Source organism: Eptesicus fuscus, chromosome 24 (genome assembly GCF_027574615.1).
Source record: "Eptesicus fuscus isolate TK198812 chromosome 24, DD_ASM_mEF_20220401, whole genome shotgun sequence".
NCBI classification, from domain to species: Eukaryota; Metazoa; Chordata; class Mammalia; order Chiroptera; family Vespertilionidae; genus Eptesicus; species Eptesicus fuscus.
The window spans coordinates 10,116,695-10,129,542 of record NC_072496.1 but is presented as its reverse complement, the minus strand read 5'-3'; the positions used below and the strand labels follow the sequence as shown (position 1 = coordinate 10,129,542).

The 12,848-nt window shown below is 41.0% G+C and overlaps 1 protein-coding gene across 3 annotated transcripts in view; it reads right to left on the bottom strand.

Moving 5' to 3' along the window:
- Window positions 1–12,848, bottom strand: part of ESRRG (estrogen related receptor gamma) — a 164,755-nt gene that overhangs the window by 45,836 nt on the left and 106,071 nt on the right. For all 3 annotated transcript variants that reach the window (XM_054713130.1, XM_008149827.3, XM_054713131.1), the window contains one exon: window positions 1,154–1,264. In XM_054713130.1, coding sequence (XP_054569105.1) covers window positions 1,154–1,264 — 111 coding nt within the window. The remainder of the gene's footprint in view (window positions 1–1,153; window positions 1,265–12,848) is intronic.

Sequence of the window (12,848 nt, the reverse complement as noted above, 5' to 3'; positions counted from 1 at the left end):
GAAAGGCAAAAGGAAACTATGCCATATGTTCACTTAAGCTTTAATTTTATGTAAAACTGGTTGTTTTCCCTTTGACATAGCTGAAATGTCCTTTCGTTTACAGTTCAGGGTCTGTTTTATTTATTTAACCCATCCCCATATGCTCACTGTACGGTGCGCAGCAGCGACCCCTCCTGGAGAGTCTGAATAAGAAGCAGACACTTTTTTCTCTTCCCTTGAAAGCAGATAACAACAAAATACCTGTGTCTTTTCTGGAACTGCTATCAATGTGAGTGAGCGCTGGGCGTGTCTCCTGAGACAAAGACAGCTGAATGCCAGCACCGTCTCCGCTAAGTCTTCTCAGTGGCTGATATGAACTCTTTGCATAAACCCCCTAAAATGCTAGGGCTGTTGCACGGCAGCTGTGAACTGATTTTTCAGCAAATGGGATACAGTTATTGCCTCAATCTATATTCCAGCTCTTTTACTTAATGGCAAAGAGAATGGGGCTTGCATTTGAGCACCGTACCATCGCCCCTTCCAATGGCAACCTGGCATTAGGAAACCACGGGCTCTTAAAAAACAATTCATGATGCCCATAAGGGCACCTGAGACGGAACCATCAACCTATGCTTGTTATTAGCAGGACCCATTCTTGTTTTAATCTATTGCTAGCTAGTGTGTTAACCTTCTCTAGCTGCAAATTAATGAGGCTCCTAATGTATTTTCATGGGGAGGTTGAGCAGTCAAACTCATTTAGTTAGCGAAAACTACAAAAATCACTTTCTTGTGAAATCTGAAACTAAGAGCTCCAATGAACTAATGATCACAGTATGATCCATTTGATGTACCTCTGAAAATAAAAGGAACCAGTAAATGTAAAATCCGCATTATATAAGCAATGCCTTAATGTACTTCTGCTTCCACAAAATGACTAGGTGAATCAAGGGAGGGGCGAGAAAAACCATAGGAAAGAAGAAGATCATTAGTTGAGTTGCTGTTGCCCCTCAAAGGCAATCCTTGGGATTAGAGCGATGGCCCCCCAACAAAGACAAGCCTCCTTGGAGTCGGTAGGGATGGGCATGCCAAAGTGATACATAGAGCCCACGGGGGTGGGGGACGTGGGAGGGGGGATTCTGAGTGCTGGGCAGCCAGACGTGTCTGCTGTACTTACATGGCTTTTTGGCTGGCTGAACCAGCTGGGGGTTCAGGTAGGGGCTGTTCTCCGCATCTATTCTGCGCTTGTACTTCTGCCGGCCTCCACGTACTCTGTCGAGACGCACTCCTGTGGGCAAAGACAGTCACATGCTTACTATGGAGGCAGATCTCTTCAAAAACCAATTCACTGCATAGAGAGCATCGCCCATGGGTGCTGGGAAATGGACAATTGATTCAGAATAGTCAAAGGGTATGAGAGGGATGTAAAAAAGTGGTGGCTACACCAAGATTACCAGCGATTAGAAACCAAATCTAGGAGAGGATAATAAACTGGACAGACATTTTATGCAAGGCCGTCAAAGTGACATGTACACCGCAAAGAAAAGGCACGTTTCATGTGAATTAATACAAAGAAACTGCTTCTCAAATTAAAGACAGTGGCCATTTGCATCCTCTATGTCAGTTTCCCCTGCAAGCTCTATATGTAGGATCAGGTAGACCAGTCAGCCAGCTACCCAACCCTGCGGTTACCAGAAGACCCTGTGGAGTTGAATTGCATTGAAAGTACCTACATGCCAAGGAGATGAGATACAAGGATTGTTCCATATTATCCTGTCCCATATTAACATGTTTCGGAAGGAGAATGTTATTTACATTTTGGGACACATCTGTATTTTCCTTCAAATGAGAGAAAGCTGGGAGTTGGTTTTTACTGAACCAACAGGATAGAAAGGGGAGCTTCCTGAAAGAATCCAGACTACGGTGTCAAAGAAGGGGTAAGTTCGCAGGGCAGAGCTGGAGGGGGAAGTTAGGCAGAAGGCAAAAGTAGATGGGCTTTTGTAAAACCTTCTCCCAAAGAGTGATGGGTTGGGTCAAGATGCAGGGAGTTTTGCTGGCAGTGAGTTTAAGAGATCAAGAGCAAAAAGGAAAGGAAAGGGATGAAATACAATGTTTTATTTATATGAGGGAGTGGTGGGGAAGGGCTTGTTAATAACCTGGTTTCCAGTGTGACTGTAAAGTTTAGAAAAGGACCTTATAAAACCATTGTCAAACAAAGACAAGGTTACTTGGGAGTAAGAGCGAGGAGAGAGCCTCTTTTTTTGGTAGTAGGTTGTATCTTAAACCGTGTAAAATTCTCCATTAATAAATTCAACCAAGCAATGCATTGCACATATTTTGGCATATTTCAAACCTAGTACAAAATAGATTTGGTTTAATAGCATCATTAGTTTTATTATTTTACTGAAGGGCCTCTCAGAACCTTGAATAAGCACATAGCCTCTGCAAAACTCTCAGAGGGAGATACAGCCTAGGCAGTGCTTTTGCAAACCAATCGAACTAAGGATCCAGTTTGGGGAATATTATTAATACCACGTGACATGTGAGTTATGGGTTACCTGAGGTGCAGGAAACAGTTTGGGAAAGGCTGATAAATCTCTAGGTGAATTCCAAAGGTCAGTATATAAACACAAATGGTAGGGATTATTAGTGATCCATAAAATAAACACAAATTTTTATATTATCTTAATAATAAATACTACTTTGAGAGTTGATGATCTTTTAGTGAAACACACAAACACACACTGGTTTCTAGACAAAGCCTGAGATGCCATATTGAAACATCAAAGTAGAATTGAACTAAAATAGTAGACAACTTCAAGAGCAATTAAGCAGGTTTAGACAAATAAATATCAAAAAACAAAGAAATTGGGTACACTACGTATTCGCTGAAAATAATAGTGAATGCCACAAAAAAGCTATATGCAATGGCATCATAAACTATCCCTAAATAGTATATGAAGACTATGTTTTAAAAAAAGCATAATTTGCAAATCAGAATGGTTGAGTTGTTTTTTAAGTCTTTTGTTAACTAGCTCTGTAAACTTCAATGAGTTCCTTAACTTATTTCCTTTTCCACATATAAGATGAATGGAAAGACAATATTCTCTCCAAAGTTTTGTTGTGATGATCTAATGTTTATCCTATATAATAAAAGCCCAGCGGCCAAACAGTGGAACGACCAGAACAATGGGTCGACCAGTCGCGATGATATGCACTGACCACCAGGGGACAGATGCTCAATGTAGGAGCTGCCCCCTGGTGGTCAGTGCGCTCCCACAGTGGGAGTGCTGCTTGGCTGACTGACCGGGATAAGCAGCACTCCCACAGCAGGCCATCCCCACAGGCCACGCCCTCCCTGCACCAGTGCACAAATCCCGTGCACCGGGCCCCTAGTATTAATATATTAATGCACTTGGATATTATACAAATGTAATACTAAAATATTTTATAAACCTTAAAATGCCAAGGAAAATAAAGTCACTATCTCATAATTTTGTTGAAATATTGCTATATTATTTTATTTAAAGATATGTTACATAATGCTTATTTATTGAAAATCCATTCCCATGGAGTTTGACAGTCTAGCCTGCCTCAGTTCTGTATGTAAACAGATTTGAGGTATGATGGAGTGGTAAGATAATTCAAAAAACACAAGCCAAATAATGATACTATATGATGCCTAAGTGACTTATAGAATTATTTGGTATCCCATTCTATTTACTATTCACTCCTGTCACTAATAATATCATTTATGTATGTGATTATTTTAGAATAGACAGAGAAATGAACCCAAATTCCATCAAAAAGAAGAATGTTTTCCCTGAGTTTGCTTTAAGCACACAATACAAATTTGAGAAGAGAACTGATAATTATCCAATTAACCTGATACACGTAAAAGCCTCAAACTATTTTAACAGAAACAAATAAACAAACAAAATAACAATATTTGCAATCAGGACCTGAGAAATCCAGATTTTCTCTAAACAAACACCAGTCTAATCCAAATATTTCCATGAAAGGGCAATTTCACCTCTTTACAATCTTAAACACAAACAATTTCTGTTTCGATGTCACTTGTAAGCCAGTTTGGAAAAAGTTTAAAAATAAGATTTCTCTGAGGAAATAAGATACCCACTGTATCCAATATTTGACAGGATTTGAAGTTAATTAAGGCATCTGGATTTTCCATTCAGGTGGAGACTGCCCTTATCTTTTTTTTTTTTTTTTTTACTAAAAGATTTTAATAGTTGGCATTACCTACAAGTAGAGCATTTCCTCCCACATTGCTGCCTCTCTCAAATACTGCGTGAGCCTACGTGGCCACAAGGGAATTGCAAATCTCACACACTGTCAGAATTTACAAAATTGGGAACGCAAGACTAGGGCAAGGAGGAAAAAAAAATATGCTGGGAGGCAAATAAACTCCAAGATACGTAAAGCAGTTCAGCACCAGGGCTTCTAAGTCAGCTAATTTTAAGTCTGCATTTTATGCCCAAATGCAAATTTTTATATGATGTAGTCCAAAGTCAAAAGTATTGTTCGCATTTTTAACAGTGCAAAGTCTGAGGCATTTCATAGAAGAGCAAAAGACCTTCCCAGCGGAGAATTACCCAGGATATCCTAGCCTACTTTCCCAAATTAAAAACACGCCTTAGATACTGTTCCCAAACAAAGCTTTGCTGTACACATGAACTGCAAAGACAACTCCTTCCCTGAATACTTATGAAAGATGCAAAGATTCACATTAAAGTAAAATTACTTAAAAAAAAAGATAATGAAGTGAATGACTACTAAATTAAGAGTTGTATTAAATAAATGACACCCCCCTCCCCCCGCCGCCCAAGTGCATGAATTTTGTGCACCGGCTCAGTGGTTGAGCATCAACCTATGAACCAGGAGGTCACGGTTCGATTCCCAGTCGGGGCACATGCCTGGGTTGCGGGCTCACCCAAATATTGGGTGAAACTCTCTTTTTAATAACTGATCACAATGCAGTCAGTTCCAAAATAAGTGCAGGAGGCAGCCGATCAATGATTCTCTCTCATCATTAATGTTTCAATCTCTCTCTCCCTTCCTCTTTGATGTCAATAAAAAATATTTTTTTTAAAAAAGGAATTTGAAATAACTACAGACAAAGTGTTTTTCAGGGGGCACACTGTTGCATCGGGGGTAAAAGTACTTCCTCAGAAGCACAGAGCCCTAATCTGTGACACATAGGCGTACAAATTAGGTCATTGCAACAGGTGACACGTTTTAATTGAATGTCTTCTGTCTTTGATTCTGACAAAAGGTGAATGGAAATAAATGAGTCTGGCAAGACGGCCCTGAGCCTTACAATAGCCAATATCTCATTATTTTTAAACAGCTATCTATAAACTGATGCTGACAAGCCCTGAGCCTTTTATTTCTGCTCAAGATGAGGTGGCTGTGAAGGGGTGGGGGGGGGGAGAAAGAAAGAAAAAGGGGCATGCGGAACATTACATTAAACATGCAATACCGACCACTATTGCTTCCCGATGTAATTAAAGGAAATCTCCCATTTGAAGGGCACTATTTCTTACTTTGTGTGATGTCAGAAAGAACGAGAGAGAGCATGCTTGGCCTGCATTTGCTAAACATAGAGACTGCCTTTTAAAAAAAGGAAAATAAAAAGGAAGTATTCTCTTTCCTTCTTTTTGCCTATTAAATATTTCATAAACTGCCTGGCTGTGTGGCTCAGTGGCTGAGCGTCGACCTATGAACCAGGAAGTCACGGTTGGATTCCTGGTCAGGGCACATGCCTGGGGTTGCGGTCTTGATCCCCAGTGTGGGGCATGCAGGAGGCAGGCAATCGATGATGTTTCTCTCTCACTGATGTTTCTATCTCTCTCTCCCTCTCCCTTCCTCTCTGAAATCAATAAAAATATCTTTAAAAATAATAATAATAAACATTGGGGAAATGCATACTCCCGGGGCCAAAAAGAAGGCTGTGCATTAAAGTGCTGAGCCTGGTGGAGTCCACAGTCCATGCATTTCTTCTTAAATTAGGATGTGCAAAGTGTGTGTGAAAGAATACAGAGAACACTAGTGATATTTCCAGATGCCAAATATAGCGGGTCTCATGGTTGGAAAGCCTGGACTTGAACCAGGTCGTGAATTTCCTGGTACACGTCCCTGTGTGTTGCTGTTACGTGGGGGGTAAGAAGGGGAGGGGTAAAACAGTGCACAATGCGGGAGGTATCACTGCATCCTAAACGGTGCCAATGAGAGACAAACGCACCTTTCCGGTCACAAGGCAGCTCAAGACCAGACCCTGGGAGAAGGCCTCCACCTGGGACATCCTCATGAAGGAGGAGGCAGAACTTCCAGTGAAAATCTCCTTGCAATTTCCCAAACCGCCTTCTCTTCCTCGTTCCTGCCCACAAGGTCTATCTACACATTTGAAACGTAATCTGGGTTAAAATCAAACTTCAAGATATTTTATTTATTTTGCATATTCATATTAATTCCCCCCAAAATTTGAGGGTTGAGGGCATGGTGAGAAAAGATATTTTAGTTGAAACAGCTTCCAAAGATTAAAATTCAGCCAAACGAATTTGGTGTATGTATTAATTATATATTACTCATCATGCAAATGCCTGCCACTTAGAAGGCACTAAAAAATACTAAGTGAGCCCTAGCAGGCTTGGCTCAGTGGATAGAGCATTGGCCTGTGGACTGAAAGGTCCCGGGTTCAATTCTGGTCAAGGGCACATGCCCTGGTTGCGGGCTTGATCCCCAGTATGGGGCATGCAGGAGGCAGCTGATCAGTGATTCTCCCTCATCATTGATGTTTCTCTTTTTCTCTCTCCTCCCTTCCTCTCTGAAATCAATAAAAATATATTTCAAAAAGCTAAGTGAATAAACAAATTTACAAAGTGCTTTCTAGCCATGCACTAATTAGGTGTTTTTCATTTGATTGCTTTTCTTTTGGTACTTCTTCTAAACCCAAAATGTATACACAGAAAGGTAGAAACCTCTTGTCAATAATTCTTGTGTACTGTTTTCCTTAATATAGAAGTATATTCTAACTTTAGAAAGGTACACAAAACTTGAAGACAACAAAATAGCAGGAAGCACTGAAAAGAAAAAACATTAAAAAGGACGACAGCAGAATTTAATTTTGTTCAATATGCATCCTGAACATCACACGAGGAAACCGCATTTGATTTTCTGGAAATCCCTCAGAGAGATCCTAAGAAAAACTGACTGATGAGAATTTTAGTTAGATACTGAATACTGAGCAAGAAAGACCCCAGGTGCCCATCCTTGGGACATTTGACAAATGAAGGAAGCTGTTCCCTTTCTGAGGCATTTCTACTGCTCTCCGGGCTGGAAGCAGATGAATGAGTTCGATCACGTGTTGAGCTCTCTTCCAGCTCCGAGATTCTATGAATGAAATGCGGTACTTAAAATGATGGAATTGACCCATGGACTCAAAGTACAACTGCCTTGGCAGTTGGAGGCATCAACACACTTCATATTTTAAATCAGGGAAGACCAGAGCCAAATGGACGGCACTAATCAACCAGAAGGGCAGGAGGCTTTCTGGCACAGGTCTTCGCGCTCCCCTCCCGGTGACCTTGGCCACATGCATTTCCTTTTGTTCTTGACGAGAATCAAGCAAACAAAGTGCCCGTTTGAAAAATGCTTCTAGCTTATTACCGCATTAGAGAAAGATCGATGCCTGTTGCACATCGCCATGGAGATGAAGTATGAGAAATCGTACAAAGCTTCAGATTGGATTTTACAACATATAGACTAGTTTGTGCCAAGGAGAGGAAAATATGACCTAATAACAGATATTTTGAAGACAACCAATGAGTAGTGAATGGCTATTCTGTTATGTAACTGAATTTCATCTGGGGTTTAAAAAAATAAAAAGGCATTTGGATAGTCTGGCTGGCTTGGCTCTGTGGTTCAGCACTGACCTATGAACCAGGAGGTCACAGGTTCGATTCCCAGTCAGGGTTGTGGGGGGCTCCATCCCCAGTAGGGGGTATAAAGGAGGCAGCTGATCAATGATTCTCTCTCATCATTGATGTTTCTATCTCTCTCTCTCTCCCTCTCTCTTCCTCTCTGAAATCAATAAAGTTATTTAAAAAAAAGCAGAAGCGATTTCACTGTATCCTGGTAAAGTAGCATATGGACTTCTTTTGGGGGGGTGGGGGTTAGTGAACTGTAGAAAGGAAGCAATGTTCCAAGGTTTCTCTGTGAACTGGCATTCCAATAGTTATAGTGCATGTCTATCACATCGCTTATGAGGACACATTTATGAAAAACAACCGAGAGTAAAGCTTTGTTCTTAATAAGAAACATGAATATGTATGCAATTTTAGCCAGACTAAATGAACCCAAAAATGAATAAATAAAAAAATAAGGACACTAATTGTCACAAGAGAAGGCTTGTCTCCCTTTTGGCTCTGGGAGCATTTATATTTAGAGTTTCAAAAGAGAATTCACAGTTTTAAACACAATTCAGAAGGAAACAAAAAGCAAAGGAATCGAAAATGAAACCACTATGGAGCAAGAAGTATGTACAGTGTCCGCCCCCCTTAGTAACAAACCTTTTTACACCAGAGATAGCTGTAGGAACATAATACATGATAGCTAGGAACATAATACATGATAGTGTTCATGCAATAGTATGTGATTGCTGAGGTGTGTCCATCTCCTAAGCAGGACTCTACTTAGAAAGCTTACAGTGAGCCATTAATCCTAATTTTTCATTAAACATCTTTGGAAACTGCACAAGCTCTGACAGAGTAAAATCCGATGTTAGCAGCAACAGTGTAAGCATCAACTATAGCAAAGAGAGTTGTGTGAATTCCTCCACGTCTCTGTAGGCATGGGACATTAACATGTGTTCCCCTGGCTAAAGCTCAATCATCAATTAATTTGAACCAATATCAATACATAAGTGGATTCCACCTGTGATTCCACCTTTATTTTCAGTCTAATGGTTTCATTTGAATGGTGTCCATGGATCATTGGAGATTTTAGCATCTGAAGTCAGTACTAGTTGAGTTTAGCAAACTTGCAAATTATGCTGCCGTTATCTCTCTTGTCTCCATGGGTGACTGTTTTTTTCTACAACCTTTTCATATGGGAAGACCCATAAAATACCCTAAATGTCAACAGAGGTTTTGGAGAGTTCCCAAGGTGATGAATACACTAAGATGCTCAGAGAATGATGTGCCCAGGGAGGACATAGAGCTCAGGAATCTCCCCCATACTTCGCCTTATGCATTTCTTCATTGTGGCTGTTCTTCAGGTGTATCCTTTATAATAAAATAATAAGTGAAGCACTTTCCTGAGTTCTGTGAGACACTCCAGCAAATTATTAAAATTAAGGAGTGGGTATGGGAACCTTCCATTTATAACCACTGGGTCAAAAATACTTGAACTTGTGATTGGCAGTGGCGGGCAGTCTCGTGGGACTAAGCCCTTAACCTATGGGATCCGATGCTAACTCCAGGTAGGTAAGTGTCAGAACTGAATTGAATTGTTGAACACCCAGCTGGGGTCTGGAGAATCAGAGAACTCATTGTTGGTGTTGGAAAAGACTCCAGAATGACAAAAACAAAACAAAACAAAAATTCAATATCAAGAACGTCTAGATCTTGGCTTCTTGATGCCATCCTCCACCACAAAGACCTAAAGCTCCTTGGAGAAGCAGCCAACTCTATGTAGAACATAAACCTAGGTTGTCTTTTTGCGCCAGAAATGGAACAAAGTGAACAAATACCCTGGCTGGTGTGGCTCAGTTGGTTGAGCATGTCCCATGCACTAAAAGGCAACAGGTTCAATTTCTGGTCAGGGCACATGCCCAAGTAGCTGATTTGGTCCCCGGTTGAGATGTTTATGGGAGGCAACAAATCAATGTTCCTCTCTCATATAGGTGTTTCTCTCTACCTCTCCTTCTCCAGAGGGACAACTGTAAACCTATTTTTTGCCTCACCCTGTATTAGAGTTTTCAGTAATGCCTTGAGCTTGTTTTTATTTTTATTTATTTTATTTTTTAAATATATTTTTATTGATTTCAGAGAGGAAGGGAGAGGGAGAGAGAGAGAGAGAAACATCAATGATGAGAGAGAATCATTGATTGGCTGCCTCCTGCATTCCCCCCTACTGGGGATCGGGCCCACAACCCGGGCATGTGCCCTTGACTGGAATTGAACCCGGGACCCTTCAGTCCCCAGGCTGACGCTCTATACACTGAGCCAAACCAGCTAGGGCAATGTTTTTATTTTTAACATATGGCTCACTCTCTTTTTCGTCTTTCCCTCTCTCGTTTTTCATCTCTTCTTTTTAAAAAATATATTTTATTGATTTTTTACAGAGAGGAAGGGAGAGAGATAGAGAGTTAGAAACATCAATGAGAGAGAAACATCGATCAGCTGCCTCCTGCACATCCCCTACTGGGAATGTGCCTGCAACCAAGGTACATGCCCTTGGCCGGAATCGAACCTGGGACCTTTCAGTCCGCAGGCTGACGCTCTATCCACTGAGCCAAACCGGTTTTGGCCCTCTCTCGTTTTTCATCTCTTCTTTTCCCCAGATGTCAAAAGGTTAGTACTACCTGGAAGCAATATTATCCAAATGCCCCATTTGAAAACTGATTTTGATTTTCTTTTTCTGTATCCTGAACTTGAATTTTTTCAATGGATTTTAATGACACCGGACTTAGTGCAAATTCAGGACGGTGCTGCCATCTTGGTAACACCTCTCAGAGGCGATCATTTGAAAAATACCTGTGTTCTGCTTTGTGATTTAGGAAGCATTTCACCTAGTTTGTATCATCAGATTCTCACATCCAGTCTGAGAGACAGGAATTGCTATTTCCCATTTCACAAAGAGGGAAACTGAGGCAGATTCCATCCCTGACAGGGTTCCTGGGTGACAGTGAGCACACTCGCAACAGTACCACCTGGCTGCCTCCCTACATACCAGGCACTGTCTGCAGTTCCGCATTATGAGAAAGAAGAAGGAGTCAGTTAGATAAAGAACTGCCATGGAATAAGCCAATATCGTTACAGTTGCTCAATGAGGATGAATAACAGTCATGATGCCATCCCAACTAACACACAGAGGGGCTGCAATAATGTGTCTTCTTTCCATTGTCGCTTGCTTCTTAACGAAAATGGACAGTCCTTTATTGTGTTAATTGTGAGTTTTCTTTTAAAAAAGAAAATGAACAAAATCAATTATAGTTGTTGGCACCTTCCATCTATCTGAGGCACAACTTTACTGTTTTAATTAAATGGAAATATAGACCCATTGTTTTAAAGGCATTAAAAAGACCATTCCAACCTTGATACTGCCCCCATCTCCCCGAGCCCTGTCTTTTTAACCTGGACCGTGCCTGACAATGAGGCCAACCATGGTCTAGAAGATTGGATTCTGATAATGGTCCACTATAAACCCCTGCCTGAATTCTAATCAGCCCCTACAAATCCTACTGATTACAAGTCTACCACCTTGCTGTACACTTTTGCAAAGTTTGAGTAGTTTTGAGTTTAAAGTTATTTGATAAGGTTAGCAGATTTGAAATCAGAAGGAACTATATGTAAGTTTAAATAAAATTCTAGCCGAAACCGGTTTGGCTCAGTGGATAGAGCATCGGTCTGTGGACTGAAAGGTCCCGGGTTCGATTCCAGTCAAGGGCATGTACCTTGGTTGGGGGCACATCCCCAGTAGGGGGTGTGCAAGAGGCAGCTGATGGATGTTTCTCTCTCATCGATGTTTCTAACTCTCTATCCCTCTCTCTTCCTCTCTGTAAAAAATCAATAAAATATATTTTAAAAAAATAAAAATAAATATAAATAAATAAAAATAAAAATAAAAAATAAATAAAATTGTAGGAGTTACTCCATTCACACCGGCTGAATCCTAATAGTGGTACAAACCCTGAAACACAGGAGAAACCTCTTACAATGGGTGTAAAGGTAACACTTACTGGTGGCTTGTGAGTTTAAGTTTATGAGACAGGATCAAATCCCCACTCCCTCACTTCCCAGACGTGACATCTTCATCCCCTTGGGCTTCAGCTGCTCATCATGATTAAATGAGAGAATCTGTCTCAGTACAAAAAATGTCAGCTATTCTGAGTATTTCCCATCGCATTAAGGATGCACTTTATCATCCTTTAGAGTTTTAGTTTTGCAAATCCTGTTCTAGAAATGAATGCATTTTATTTTTACATACAACAGTAATATTACTGAATGCCTCTCTGAATACTATCTCAAGTTGTAATAGTTGAAGGATAGCAAAATGTCCATGGATATCTACTGGTTCAATGGTTCCATCAGCCCTACTGTGTGGCCAGCCATCCAGTCTAGAGGGAAGACTTTTCATAAACCTTCTTCTCTCCCTTCCACCTTTCAGAGTGGTCCTCTGCCTCCATCCCACCAGAGGACCACAGCTCTCAGCATCCTGGAACCAGCGAATGAAATCAGCTAATCCCTCCACTCACAATAAAGTCGACTGGAAAAAAATCACCGGTTTGAGTTTGAATCTCAGCTCTACCCTTTCCTCACATTGTGGCCTTTGCACATTTCATTAACACCTTGGAGGGCCTCACACTGTCCCCGGCACATAGCTGACATTCAGTACATCTAGATTCCCTCCGGCCGCCTCATTTTTCTTCTTCCCAGGAAGGATGAACACGTGAAGTTGCAACACAAAAAAATTAGTCTCTTTTGGGGGAATCTCAGGACTCTGTCTTGGTAGAGAAGATACTGTGAGACCTGGGCATCTCTAGCGCCTGTCCCATCACAACAGGCAACCAACCACTTCATCCATCCTGCGGAGAGTGGACTGTGGTAGAGGCGACGTTTCTATAAACCTCT